The sequence below is a fragment of the Neolamprologus brichardi genome, chromosome 14, assembly GCF_056152115.1.
Source record: "Neolamprologus brichardi isolate AB-2024 chromosome 14, ASM5615211v1, whole genome shotgun sequence".
Lineage (NCBI taxonomy): Eukaryota > Metazoa > Chordata > Actinopteri > Cichliformes > Cichlidae > Neolamprologus > Neolamprologus brichardi.
In genome coordinates this window covers 18,626,065-18,640,855 of record NC_142117.1, presented here as the reverse complement: position 1 = coordinate 18,640,855, position 14,791 = coordinate 18,626,065, and the positions used below count along the sequence as shown (strand labels likewise).

The 14,791-nt window shown below is 39.8% G+C and overlaps 1 protein-coding gene across 3 annotated transcripts in view; it reads right to left on the bottom strand.

Annotated features, from left to right (window-relative positions):
* Positions 1-14,791, bottom strand: part of dync2h1 (dynein cytoplasmic 2 heavy chain 1) — a 123,340-nt gene that overhangs the window by 94,883 nt on the left and 13,666 nt on the right. For all 3 annotated transcript variants that reach the window (XM_087850941.1, XM_087850940.1, XM_087850942.1), the window contains exons 18-37: positions 14,521-14,660; positions 14,001-14,229; positions 13,163-13,290; positions 12,553-12,668; positions 12,090-12,217; positions 11,656-11,805; positions 11,341-11,546; positions 10,977-11,132; positions 10,749-10,863; positions 9,853-10,023; positions 9,153-9,311; positions 6,694-6,762; positions 6,332-6,486; positions 5,791-5,923; positions 5,580-5,697; positions 5,294-5,406; positions 4,983-5,096; positions 4,727-4,868; positions 1,163-1,368; positions 23-205 (exon numbers count right to left, since the gene is read on the bottom strand). In XM_087850941.1, coding sequence (XP_087707067.1) covers positions 23-205; positions 1,163-1,368; positions 4,727-4,868; positions 4,983-5,096; positions 5,294-5,406; positions 5,580-5,697; positions 5,791-5,923; positions 6,332-6,486; positions 6,694-6,762; positions 9,153-9,311; positions 9,853-10,023; positions 10,749-10,863; positions 10,977-11,132; positions 11,341-11,546; positions 11,656-11,805; positions 12,090-12,217; positions 12,553-12,668; positions 13,163-13,290; positions 14,001-14,229; positions 14,521-14,660 — 2,931 coding nt within the window. The remainder of the gene's footprint in view (positions 1-22; positions 206-1,162; positions 1,369-4,726; positions 4,869-4,982; positions 5,097-5,293; positions 5,407-5,579; positions 5,698-5,790; positions 5,924-6,331; positions 6,487-6,693; positions 6,763-9,152; positions 9,312-9,852; positions 10,024-10,748; positions 10,864-10,976; positions 11,133-11,340; positions 11,547-11,655; positions 11,806-12,089; positions 12,218-12,552; positions 12,669-13,162; positions 13,291-14,000; positions 14,230-14,520; positions 14,661-14,791) is intronic.

The following is a 14,791-nucleotide window of genomic DNA, read 5'->3' as shown; positions in this document are numbered from 1 at the left end:
TTTCACAGAAGGATCTATACACCTCGTCACAGTTGAACACCAGCACTTGACGTCCAAACAGCCCTCCTAAGGCTTTGACGGACTCAGTCTTGCCTGTGCCGGCTGGCCCATAAGGGTTCCCCCCGAGCCCCATCTTCATTGCCTGGGTCAGAGTCAGGTAGCATTTATCAGTCAGTGGAGTATGCACCAGCTTAGCCACATTCCCCTGGGAGGCAGTAAGAGATAAGATTAAAGATTAAAATTAGGAATAAAGACAGCAGAGGAAAGTGATGGTGGCCAGACAGAATCGGAGATATGGGTGAAGGGACACGATGGAGACTGAAACAAACTCGTCAAAAAATAAAGGAAATGAATGGAAAAGGAAAAATGTGACAAATGAATGATGGACGGGCAAAGAAAAGAAAAGTAAACGGGAGTCTGGATGTGGATGTAGAAGACTGCAGAGTGGAAATGCAAGAAGGCACTGTATTACACGTGCTCCTTATCCCTGCATAAACAGTGCCCCCCAAAGGTTAAAAAAATAGGTTCAAATACATTGATCAACACCTACACAACAGCTCCCATAAGCAGGATACTGCAGCCTGCCACACTGCAAAAACTGTTTAACGATAGCTTGTGATAAAGCTGATCCAGCCCCCAAACTCCTGCCTATAGAGTAATTATTACTGATATAAACTGGGATTAAGAAAATGTATGTGCTCCTAATACTAGCTTACCTGGGTCATACTGAAAGTAGCTACAGAATGAACAAAATGTTATAAGGCTTCACCTGAATATTAAACCCTTGGCATATTTTGGCTAGATTTAGATATTTGGTTTCCTTTTTTTGGTTGTTACACGTGAATATAATAATTTTTGTTATGGTTATAAAATTAGACATGATGTCAGTCATTTATCATCTGTAAAAATAGACTAATAACAAATGGCACAGCTTGCTGTTGAAAATGTCTGCTGCTTTCCTCCATTGCAAGTCAATGTGCTGTAAAATGAATGCTAAGAAAGCAGATTTAATTTCCTGTGGTTTAATATTCTTAATTAGCAAAACAAAATGTCAAGTAAAGATTAACTGGAGTGCAGGAAACATCACTGAATGTTTTGGTTTGTCCCATTTGTGTAATTGAAAAGAGGAACGCATATACAACACGTTTGCACTATATCACACCTGGTATTCATAGGTATAGCTGAATTGTGCATCCACCATATGTATGTGGCAGCATTGGTCCGGCCCCATATAGAACCGAAGCTGCTTCTTCCAGGCCCAGGCGTCAGTAGTGGTAACTCCTGCCTGGTTAAGTTGCTTCACCACACTGATGTTGTGGATAATATCCAGGATCAAGGCCTTCAGCTTCAATTGCAGGACACTAGACTCTGTACAAGGAGACATGCATAAATTTTAGGGTGTCAGAACCTGTAAAAGTACACAAATATCACATTTCTGACATAAAAGAGCATTGTATCTGTAAACGCAGGGTGCTGGATTTAACCAGGCCAGGAAATAGTTAATATTTGTTACAATAGTGTATTGAATTTGAATAAACCACAGTGTAGAACTGAGAAATTCTGAAATAAACAATATGATTTTTTTCAGCATGACTCAGGCAACACATTTAAACATTAAAAACTGTGCTGCATTACCTCTTCAGTTCATCACTGTTCAAGTTTTATGGAACTGATTAGACCAGCAGCTGTAACCCTGATTTTACATTCTTGCTTGATACGGGATTTCTCTCTCTTTCTTTTGGTAAAGTGGTGATCATTCCAAACAGGTGTCAGTTCTTGACTTCAGGGGATTGTAATTTGTATTAAAAATAGCATTTGAGCTTATATAACAGAAATAAGCAAGGCCTTCTCCCCAAAAGACATCGCTGGAAAGCAGTAAATGTTCTTTTAAAGGCCAAAGAAACCACATACATATCATTCAGTATTAAAAGGGCCTTTCAGTATGGGCAAGTTGCCCATGCCCTGTGCACTAATGTGCACTGATACCATCAAGGATGCTGGCTTTTGTACTGTGTGCTTACAACAAGTTGAGTGATGGCCCTTCTGTTTAGCCTGGAGGAGTTTAAAATTTTGACCTGTCAGACCACAGGAATATTTTCTGCTTTCCCTCAGTCCGAACAAAGGCCCAGAGAGAGCACTGGTGCTTCTGGGTCTGTTTATATGTGTATTTTTTTTGCCTAGCAACCCCCCAAAATCAATTATGGCTACACTCCTTTTTACATTTATCTCTGAAGCTGAGAATGACCACTTCAAGCCACCTTTTATGCATCTTTTATAGTCTTGTTGACATGTATGCATCAATAGTGCCAGCCTAGCTAGAGATGCATACAAATTACTTCAGCAAATGTATTCCAAATGTATCCTGTCTTGCCTCACCAACAAATGGCTCCTCACTTCCTGTGGAGTTTATGGACATTTTAGGCAGACTGGGTAATTAGATTGTCTTTCTTGCCATTACTTTTGCTGCTTTAATCAGTCCCAGCACTTTATAGCCAGTTGAGACAAACTGGTGTTAAAAGAAAGCACATCACATAGGGATTTTACCCTTTTTAACCCCTTTTCACAACGGTGTCCTGCATCCATGATTTCCTCTCAAAATGAATCATAAACGAGCAAAAGTAAGACATTGTTAGTTAAGTTAAAACTAATAAGCGACACGACCACTCAAAACAGTCCAAAATGAGCCTTTGCAGCCTTTACACTGGTTTAGTCATAATACCCTTTTCAGCTATCAAAAGCCCCCAATTTGATACAGCTTGTCATTTTCAGTAGAAAACAAAATGAAAACTTCCCCAGGCGCCATCCTGACACAAGAAGTGAATTACTCCAAAGCCTTTTTTTCTTTAACAGCTAAAAGAAACAGCACTTGCAATATTACAGTACATCACCACCTAGGCGTGTCAGTCCTATCTAATGAAATCTCTAAGAAACATTGCCATATATTTTGTTTTTTTACACAGAAGCCAGTAATTTAATAATGTATTATCATGGAAATAACTGCTACAGGCATAAATGGAAAAGGTGTGCATGTAAGAATATAATATCTCCATATAATATAATCCAGTGCTGTACTAAAATAAAAGGTATTCTACAACTGTGTGAAAAAGTCTAAAAGCAAATTTAGCCCACACGCTGAAGTTAAGCATGAAGAAAATGACAGAAGAGATTTGGAATTTGACCATTTCCCAGAACGCCAATGTCCTGTGAAATGTCGGTACTGCTGGCGCTTTTCATCTCATGAATGAGTAACTTGTTTAAATCTAAAAGTAAAGCAGATTTGAGTTCTGAGGCAAAAGTTGGCTGTTATGCTTTATGCAGCCATATATTCATCCCCGGGTCATTAAATTCGCCTGTCAGTTATGTTGCCTACAGATTTAAAGCGTACTACTGCCCCTTTGCAGCTTCCTAGGAGACTATGAGTGATACACTCATTTGGAATTAATTTCCCACTCATCTCATAATCTCAACAGATTCAACCAAGCCTGAGATTTGGATCAGTATCTGATGTAGATTAAGTACACATATTAAGTAGCAATTGTTTATCTGGACTCTCACAGAAAGGTCAAAAACTAAAATAAGGGTTGTGAAATTAGCTGTAGAAATAACCACAGAGAGAGAAAGAAAAATCACACATCAAGTGTATATTTTAAGACCTCTTGGGGAAAAAACATTGCGTAGTTCCTGTTTATCACAACTTCTTCTGTCTTTCTGTGTATTACCCTTATGTCAGAGATCGTAACCAGTCAATATTGGCAATTCTAATTGCCAATATGGCCACTAGGGGTCATAGGACTCCACTCAAGTAGCCCAGTTATATTGTATCACTTTATATATAATGTTAAAGCTAGCGTCTACATTTAGCTGAATACTTGGATTAGAGGAAGAAAAACTGTAGAAACACTGGTGAACACAGTGACATGGTGATTACTGTTGCCTCAAAGCCTAACAGTAAGATGGTCCTGGATCTGGCCAGGGCCTTTCTGTGTGGAGTTTGCTTGTTCTCCTCGTGTCTGTGTGGGCTCTGTTCAGATACTACGGCTTCCTCAAGCACTCCAAAGACAGGCATGTTAGTAGGGTTGGGTTAATTGGTGATTGGCTTTAATATGCTTCAGATGTGAATGTCAGTGTGAATGGTTGTCGGTCTCTCTGTGTTAGCCCTGTGACAGACTGGCAATCTGTCCAGCGTGTACCCAACCTCTCGCCCTATGGCAGCTGGGATGGGAGATGAAGTCAGAGATGCAAGGCTGAGACTGTTTTGGACATGAGCAAAAGAGAGGTAGTGGATATATTGGGCAAAGGACGTTGAAGACAGCTACCAGGCAAAAAGAAAAGAGGAAGTCCACATAAAAGGTTCAGGCATGAAGTAAAGGAGGGCCTGCAGAGGGTTTGTGTGACAGAAGAAGATGCTAGGGATAGAGTGAGAGTAAGATGACTTGTTATGGCCATCCCTAAAGGGAGGAGTGGAAATAAGAAGAAGAAAGAAACTGGCTGGTTGTAATAATCACAGATTTGATGTTTATTCATTAATGTTGGTTATAAATTGCTTTTAACTGTAAGTTTTTTTAATCCTTGTATGCACACACTAAGCTAAACGTATATGTTAAATAAAATCCATATCATGTGTGCAGAATTTCATGTAGTTCAGTGCACACACTCAGACTCACCGGTCTGAATGGGCACACATACTTTATCTTCCTTGATGCTTAAACACAAATGTGGTCCCTACCTGTGTTATCAGAGCTGGTGTCCACTGTGGTATAGACTTCTAATTTGCTGTTAAGCTCCAACTCCAACTGATGCAAATTTTGTTCTTTTATAGCTCTTTCCACATCTTCAGTAAATTGGATTTGCTCAGCCAGACACAGGATCTACACAAAAAAATGCAACATTGTTTAATGCTGGGGAGAAAAAACACATTTTCTTTTACATCACAAGCTGTAAAGATTTTTTTTTAAAAAAGCAGTATAAATGAGTGTGTGCACCTGTGATGGATAACGAGAGGGGTCCACTTCCCCTTTCTTTGCTGCCGACACACATTCATACAGCAAGTGCTTTAGGGTCTCCTTCATTTCCACAGACAGCTCACTTAACCACACCTAGAAACGAAGGAAAACTGTTTATGCAGAACCACAAAGGAAGGTTCAAAGAAAAAGCGTATAAAACGTTTAAAATGAATAGACATTTGTGTTGCTTTGAATACATTTTTAAAAAGGATAAACATACTACAAGTACCTCTTTAGACCTCCAACAATGATAATACTATTTATCCATTTATATACATTCATAGCTTTACCTCCACAAGGCTGGATATGTGTACACTATTTCTGAGTGGCACAATTTCTCCCTCCAAAGAACACATGGCGACAATGTGCTGGCAATGCTCATCAAACACAACACTGTGGATGCCTGCAAAGGGAATATATATGCAGACTACTGTCACTATCCAATACAACCACTATGATTCAAACAATATGAACAAATATAACAAAAGGGGGAAACGGGCAGAAGACAGAGCGACAGCAGATAAATGCAAACGATCATCAGCAACAACAGAATGTAAGAACACACATGTCTCTGACCTGCAAAGAGTTTTTTTAGGTGTGACTGGATGACACTAGGGTTGGTTGCCTGCCCAAGAATTTCTAACAGATCATCATCTCCAATGAAATAGAAACGTGGGAAGGCAGACCGTTTCTCCTGTGATGCAGACACAAAACCACATTTAGGTAGTGGTGATATTTGAAACCCATGTGAAAGAAAGCAAATGTCTTTTCACACGTGCGTATTCACCTCCAGGAACTCATTGAGTGACTTTTGGCAGCGCTGTAGTTGGTCCAGTATGGTGACGAGGGAGTTTCTGATGCCAGCCCTCGAACTCAGAGAAACAACTCTGTTGTCTCTCTGGATGTCTGACATTATAGACCTAAGACACAGAGCGAGAAAATGTTCAGTTATGCCAGTTTCTATTTGTCAGCAAAAGAGAAGCCACATGTAGTTGGTATATTATGGTATATTATCACATGTAGTATATAGTGGTTTTCTAATCTTACTGAACACTCAAAGTGCTTCAGACTACAAGCCACATTTAACCACACAGTCAAATAGTGTTTTATTCTATACATTGCAAACATGGAAGTCTTTCAACTGTCAGAGGAAGCTAGACTACCCAAAGAAAACTCATGCACTCATAGTGAGTGCGCACATTCAAACACCAGAAGGAAAGGTCCAAATCAGGAACGTTCTTGCTGTGAAGTATCAGTGTTAGCCACCATTGTGCCTAAATGGGCAAACGCTTCATTTGTGTTATTACACAGAGCTGCACACACTGTACCTGAAGTCTTCATCAACTCGTTTGAAGCGAGCCTCCTCTCGGGGCAATGCTCCTCGTCCAAAAATGGGCTCCAAATAAACCCAGCGCCTCTGGATGGCATTCAGACTGAGCAGATACTCATCCAAGTCAGACAGACGAACTTCCCACAGACTGACCTGGATATACGTGGAGTAAATACTCAAACCTTTGTCACAGTTTCTTCATCAGGGATTAAATGTTAATATATAAATGAACCAAATTTTTTTTTTAAACTGCATGTACCAATACAAGTTGAGAAAGGTATGTGAAAAGTACTTTTTCCATACATAAAAAAAAATTAAGCACTTAAAGTTTATTCACAGATTTAAAGACCTTGACCTGACCTTGTCCTGGAAGCTGCGGTAATAAGGGGAATCCTTCAGCGACTGCAGCAGACAGCGATTATCTCCCACCTAGATAGACAGAGAAATGGTGAAAACGTAATACCTAATACATAAGATGTCATTTAGGCATTTAATGTCAACTATGTCTCCCTAACAATTTAGTCAAGTAAGCTCTTTTATTTGAACTGCCTGACATAACATTTCACTGATGTACTGAAACCAGGGCAACATTTACATGTAAATATGGACAGCAACATTTAAAGAAGCAAGTACTAATTATATAATGTTTTTTTAAAAAAAACAATAACACTGTTTCACAATCAGACACAGTGGGTTCTATCTTGGTAAGCCTCTACAAACCTTATGTATGGGTCATTCTAAAGCAGGGGTCTCAAACTTTCGGCCCGGGTGCCACTTGTGGCCCACGTCACTCCTACTTGCGGCCCGTATATTGACGTGAAGAAATGTAATGCAATTACATATTGAACTTTTTTTGTTAGGCATGATTTGTTTGTTGCTGAATGCAATGTTGAAATAAGTTCGTTAAAAAGCAAAAAATGATTTAACATGAAAACAATATGAGCAGAGAGTGCAAACATGTTGAGGGATTGGCTGTGTTGGTTCAGTGAGAGAGTTATTTGTAAAGAAAACAATTTTCACTAGAAGTCAAAAACTAATGTGTACACTTATGTCTGCATTTTTATTTTGTTAAATACAAACAAAATTAGAGTAGAAGTGCTGCCACGTGTTTGATCAGAAAGACAGTAACAATTTTATTATTTGGTAGTTCAAAGTAGTAGCAGTTGAAAGGCCTCAGTTAAGAGTGAGGAAAAAAATTGCGTTCACATTTGCAGATTTGTCTTGTTATACAATACTTGACATTTAAAGAAAACTAGCAAAACACTATATTTCTGTAAATATTTGTGGGTGTTTTTGTGTTTGTTTGTTTGTTTTTTGTATTACTTGAACACTAAAGTGGCCCTCCAATGAGATGACAGTGCCAGCAGTGGCCCACAGCCCATTTTGGTTTGAGACCCCTGTTCTAAAGAGTTCATTGGATTCAAGTGTGGCACTGATGCAACAAGTCAGCTTGTGAAATTTCTTCCCTTCTAAATATTTCACAATAAGTGGCATTACTACAAAGTGGAAGTTTTCCAGAAACCACTGAAACTCAGCCTCAAAGTGTCAGAGCGGCAAGTGCTGAGGTGCATAGTCCGTAAAAGTTGCCCTCACTCTGTTGACTCAGTAAGTCGACCAGACCGCCTCTGGCATAAGATCAACACAAAAACTGAGTTTGCTGACATGAGGTTTCCATAGCTGAGAAGCTCCTGTGCTGTATGTGTAGGCAGTCTTGTACTTTTGTCCATATGTGGTATATTCAGGGCTCCTGTTCAGATACATTTGTGTTCAAGAAGTATCTTAAACCACATTAGCCTAAATCACTAAAAGCAATACTTTAGTACAAAAAAAGTGTATAATTGCAGCAAATCCCTTTGTGGCTCTTTTTCTTATTCAATTTCCTCTGATAAATTAAACTAGAGGAAAGAAGCAGCAATCTTGTGCCACCCTATCCAAGGATATAATGAAGCTCAATTATATCTAGAGGCCATCGCAGATTCAATAGTGAACAATATAGAAAATTTAAAACAATCCAATCTAGACAGGCAAAAGATTAACTACAGCAGGACAAATGTAAAGCAAGATGAGGACGAATGAGCGCAGCAGATAACTGAAGCTGTTTTTCAAAAAGGGATGCAAGTGCCAAGATTTGCCTGTTTGTCTCTCTGGAGTCATTAAACAGAAAAATCTCATTAGCCACTTGAATGTTCAAAATGTCTAAAGTTTCCTATTTGGCCATCATTTCCATCTTAGCAAAGAGGTGCTTCTCTAGTGAATTTCAACAAGTGGATACATTTCAGGGGTTTTAATCTCGATTTGTATTCTTTTTACTATAAGTAAGTAGCTAATTTCTAGCTTATTTCTCTGAACTATCTCAAGCACTGTGCTGCCCAGCAATTTCTTATAGGCTAACTGCACCTGATCTACTACATTAGATCTCTGTGTTCAACCTTCTCCTAGTTTAGTCCACAATAAATGAACTGCAATTTATACAGTACCTTTTTACACTCGCATTTTTAATGTAACACCTGCAAACCTAGATGGAGGCATCAAATGGTACTGACGATTCAGGATCTTGCCTAAAGGCACTTAAATTTAGCGTTGCAGGAGCTGAGGATCGAAACATGGACCTTCTGAATAGCAAGGTCCATCCAGGAGATGTGACTATTTTTCATAAAATGATTTATGGTCAACTCTAACCAATTAAAAAAAAACTCAATTTACTTTCCTAGTCAAACTTCAGAGGTTCACTGTGGCATTGTGAACCAAATCTGCATTTTATTTTTCTACACAACAGCTGAGTTGATGTCTTTTTTTTTATGTGTGCTCCATATATCTACCTGGTTGACAATATCCTTCCAGTCCTTGATGAGGGTGAGAGTGCGCCCACTGCTGTCTGTGTACTCAGTGAGGGTGAAGGTAGCTGCAGCTCCCCACAAATCCAGCTCCCTCAAAGCTTCTCTGATCGTCACCTCCGCCTGAGCACGACTGTTCAGATCCTATATCAATGTGCACCACATGCACACACAAAAAACACACGCCTCTGCATCAGTCATATTGGGTTTTGCGAGTGGACCGCCCGTTTGCCTCATTACATTTCCAGCACATCACTGAAATCTGCCAACATGTCCAAACTTTTTCCAAAAAACCTGGAAGACTAACATTTCTCAGCTTCGAGTCGTGATGTACTGACTTTTTTACTTCCATTTCTGTGTTTGTGCGTGCACAGTGTGAGAGGTTGCTTTAATACCCTCAGGATTTCAAACAGGTTTGATTTTCTTGCAATTTTCTTGATCGGGAGCTGGTCGTGAGGTGTTAATCGCTTCTCGTTACCCCATGTATACTACATGTTGCACGACACACGATTAAGGCTAAACTCGGGCCAATCCAAATATACAAATGCAGGCCAAAGCAGCTTTATAGATATCAGTTACGATCTTTATCATGCCATTACTGAAAATTACTGAGTTCTGATTCCCTAAAGATTAGGGCACTAAAAAATACATTTATATACAATTTCAAAAGTGTGTTTGTACAGACCTTGAGCTCCATTGCTTTCTCTATGATGGTATTTGCCACAGCAAGAAGGTCACTAAAGGTAAGTCTCTCTAAAGTCATCCCTCTTGGGAGGCCTAGTAAACGGAACATGTCCAACCAGTGGTCCTGAGACAGGTGGTCCCCACGTACATACTTCAGCACTGGAATCATGTTCTAGATATTGAGACGAAAAAAAAAAAGGAAACAAAAAACAAACAAGATTTGCAATTAGCTCACTTATAAAGTCAGAATAAAGATTTCCCTCACAGCCGTGTAGATTCAAATGAGACGTCACAGCCAGGGCGCCCCCGAGGGAACATCCCACCTTTGCGGGGATTCCCCATCGGGGGTGGCATGGTGGTACGACAGGGCAGCACTGTTGCCCCTTACGGTTCCCTGATTTCAATTCCATCATCAGGCCGGGAGCTTTCTGTGTGGAGTTTGCATGTTCGCCCCTCATTTGCGTGGGTTCTCTCCGGGTACTCCGGCTTTCTCCCACAGTCCAAAGACATGCAGTTAGTGGGGATCGGTTAAATGGAAACTCTAAACTGCCCATAGGTGTGAATGTGAGTGGGAATGGTTGTCTGTGTCTATGTGTTAGTCCTGCAACAGACTGGCGACCTGTCCAGGGTGTACCCTGCCTCAAAAAGGAGAAACGAGGAGAAAGGATGGAACTGTGTACATTTTTAAGTCATGTTTCCACTTAAACAAACTGTATATCAAAATGTAGCAGCTAATTGCTGTGACATTTTCTGAGTAAACTTCAACAAGAACCAGAATAACTTTTCTGGATATCTGATTCAGCCAAAGCATACACACATATTTCAGATAAGAAGACTTGAATTGAATACGAAAAGAAGACAGCGACATATTATTACTTGAACTGTACTAGTATATACCTTGTATTTGTCGACTTCCCCTTGTAGTTTAACAGACATCACAGTGGGTTGCTCTAGTTTTCTTAGTCTGTCTTGCCAGGTAAACAAAAACTCCTCAAATACATATGTTTTACTCCTGTAAATTAAAAGAAAAAACACACACAATTACATGACTAAACACATAGTACTGATTAAAAAATACTCTACGTAAAAGTTAAGATATGAGCCCTAAACATGACCCCCCTCTACCTGAATGATATCCAGTCTTCCTGGGCCTTCTCTGAGAACCCTTGGTGCCACTCCTCATACAGACCCCACATTTGGCTGCATTCCTCCATGTGTCTTTTTGTCTCTTCGGCCACAGAGAAAGACGGAGTCTCCAGATTGAAATAGGCACAGTCTTCACTGAGGAGAGCACAGGAGAGTCAAACTTTTGGCCGTAATTGAACTAAATGCGATCTCTTCACACCAGATTTAGTCGCAAACAAAGTCATAACTGAAAATGACCTTGTACAAGTTTTTCATGTGGCACACGATAAAGGAAATAAAAATCCTAAATACTTTAAACATTCTAAATCTCTTAGTGAATAAACCTGAAAGAAAATAAACGTACATCAGCTTAGTGCGCACAAGCTCTAGCTCCTCAAACTCTTGCTGTTTGTCCCTGATTGTCTGAAGACATGCAAGCAGGGCAGCATGATCACCAGTCTCAAGCATCTCATCTTTAGGTTTTAGCTGGTCCCAGCGTGCCTTAAACCGCTCCAGATCTGCCCTGTAAACATCGATACGACTGGCCGCATAACTTCGCATCACCTCCACCTAAGAGAGTACCATGCATGAAAAAGGAGTCATTCTGAGGAAAACAGGATCTGAAAAACCAATTGGAGCAATAAGCTGATCTAAGTGTGTCTGTATGAGTATATGTCACCTGGTCTTTGACCATTAGCTGGTGGCTCTCCATGACAAGCTCCAGTTTGTCCCACTTGGCCCTGAGTGAAGAGAGAGAGTCCAGCCCAGCTCCAGCCACCGCACGTAGCAAGCGGTTCTTCTCCTCAGCAAATTGGAACTGAGGTAGAATCTGTGTATAGACATGAAGCACAGTTTGTTTCAAATGACATGGTTAAATTTTAGACTGTTCCTTGTGGACTTAAAGGACCAATGCTATAAATCAATCAGAAATATGACAAGACATACTGTAAAATGCATTAATGAAGACAAAACTTTTATTTCTTTGACAGGGAGCAAAATGTTTTACTAGATGTATGAAAGTTAACCTTTAATTCTAAAATTATCCACAAACAAGGAAGGAAGAAATTTACAAAAAACCCTAACGAACTGGGTTTAGGAGTGCTTGTGTCTTACTTCAGGTTTGCGGGCAAGTATCTGGTTATATTTGGCACTAGCCGCACCAATTTCCTCCATACTCTCTGGTCGAGTGGACAAGGCCTCCATTGATTCTGTCATAAAAGTTTCTATTGCTTGTGTGTGGCCTGCAAGCAAGAAGGAAGAGAATATACTTTCAAAAAAAGAAAACAGAAAAGGAAAGGGAAAGTGAGAGCAAAGGGGATATCTTAGAGCTGAAGAAATGGAAAACAAATTTTCAAGACACAGACACAAAATTGAGAAAGAGAAATAAAACACTGTTTTTTCATTGGTGAGAAAGACACCTTTAATAATAATAATAATACACTTAATGTCTTTTATATAAAAGCATTTATTGATGCAAAGAGAGAAACAAAGTGGGGGCTTGGAGTGGAGTGTTTTCGTTCTGCCACAAACATTACATACCGGAAAAAACAAGGAAAATCAAGGTGTCTGTGTTTACCTTGTATAGATTTCCTAAGTGAGAGGAGCAGCATGTCAAACAGCCTCTGAATCAGGTCATCTATGGCGGCTTTTACAGGCTCACAGTTGACGGTGATACAGTCCACTTTCTCCTGACTGACAAAGAGAGGAGGCCAGAGATAGAAATGCAGTTGTGTTACATTTGTGGTGTAAGTTCACTTTTGACTGCACGAACTGCACCCAATAAAGAAATATAATAACTAAAACTATAAATGGATAAAGCAGGTCACTGACTCAGACAGTGAGACAAATTCTTAGTAGAGAACAGAACATAATGCCTTGGGCTTTTCTGGAGCGCATCATTTTCTAAAAGTTGTGAATCTGATGTGTGATCTTTGCTGGTATGATTAAACAAACCTTCCCAAGCTGTTACAGAGAAAAACACTTCAGAGGACTCGATTAACGATTAACTTGTAACAAACAAAATCACTTAAGATATCAAAGCAATCTGTGAATGACCTAATTATATAAACAGTATATAACAATACAGTCTATACACTTTTTGCAATGTTTACTATCCTTATGTGTAAGCATAAATATCATTTTCATTTCACCAGGTTTAATAACATTAGTTAATACGTGATGTGTACCTGGGTAAACGTTCTGACTCTTTTCCCTTGGCTTTCAGGGCCTTGAAATTTCTTTCCCAGTCCTGCACAGAACTCAAATGCTTCTCGATCAACTTCTCTAAATCAGTCTGTCCCAACACCACCCACTCCTGCACTCACGCACACACACACACACACACGCACACAGAATCACAGTGAGGCGGGGTGCAGTGCATATTTCCTATTTTTAAAGGTGTCTGTGTTAAAGGTGACAGTAACGATATCATCCATCAAGACACAGATGACTAAATAAAAAGAGAAGTAAAGAGAAGATGAGATAAAAGAGAAGTCTGGTGCGGGCGGAGGGCTTCCCCCTGCAATTTATACATGCATGATCGCAGACTAAAGGGAAAAGACAATAAACTGTTCTGTCATGGTAGTATGCAGGGGAACACAGCAGTGAAACAACAGAGCTTCAGTAATAAAAAAAAAGAGAACCATGACTGATCCAGGTTTCATTCTTTCAAAGACAGCAATACAGTTATTCCTCAGTGCAGTGCTTCAGTGAGAAACTTGTGACAAGTGTTTCATTATTTAAAATATACGTACATATATAAAATGGTACACTGCTGAAATAAACTAAAATCAAGTCAGAACCATGATGATGATAATACTAAATATTTAAGTGCTGAGCCAAATAACTGATCAGAAGTTATTAAATCTCGAGTCCGAATTTGACCAGCCTCAAATCCGGTCCAGGTGTCAAAGAGTTACACAACATGCAAATTTTCTTTTTTGTACATAAAACACTATACAGAGGCTCTCCTAAAGGAAAGTTAATAACAAATCACTCTCAGAGTAATTATAAAAGTCAAAACACCTTGAACTTGTGTTGTATAGCTTCCAGGCGACTAAAGAGGTCCTCAGCCTTGCTGAAAATTGTGAGGAACCCAGACGCATTCCTGTCAATCATGATGTTGAAGATGAGCTCCTCCCCCTGGGTGCTGACCCCTCGGAACTGGTTTGGGATCGAGATGAAACGCTTCATTTCTCTAAAATAGCGTGCACGCACCTCCTCAAATGGTGGCGAGAACTGTAAGCGGCCCTGCCTGTTAACAAGAACGGGATTAAAACAATTCCACGGTTTACTCTTAAATCCACATTAATCGATAATACCCTTTTAGAAGAAAGAGGAAGTGATAGAGAGGTAGAGAAAACTGTTGATATGACCAAGGGTGAGAAGTGAGAGGTGTGGGGAAAAGTCAGTAGTTGCTGTTATTGACAAGAGAAGTTGAAAATGCAAATGCAGAGAAAATGCAGAGGAGGGAAAAAAAGATGACAAGAGTTAGAGGGCAGAGAGAGAAAGCGAAACCTGGACAAGTGAAATTTTGGGCACTGACTTGAAAGTGAGATCAATGTGTATTTCTGGTAAGTTCTTGTTCAGTGCTTCCAGCCCAGTCTGATACTGGTGTTCAAGAGCTTTGTACAGCTGATGGTTCCAGTGCTGACGCCACGCCCGCATGTCATCAGACCTGAAGCCCTACAGACACACACACACACACACACAAACACACACACACACACACACACACACACACACACACACACTTTTTATTTCCTATACAAAAAATATTTTAACTATTTATCCAGAATGATTTATTCCGAAATAAG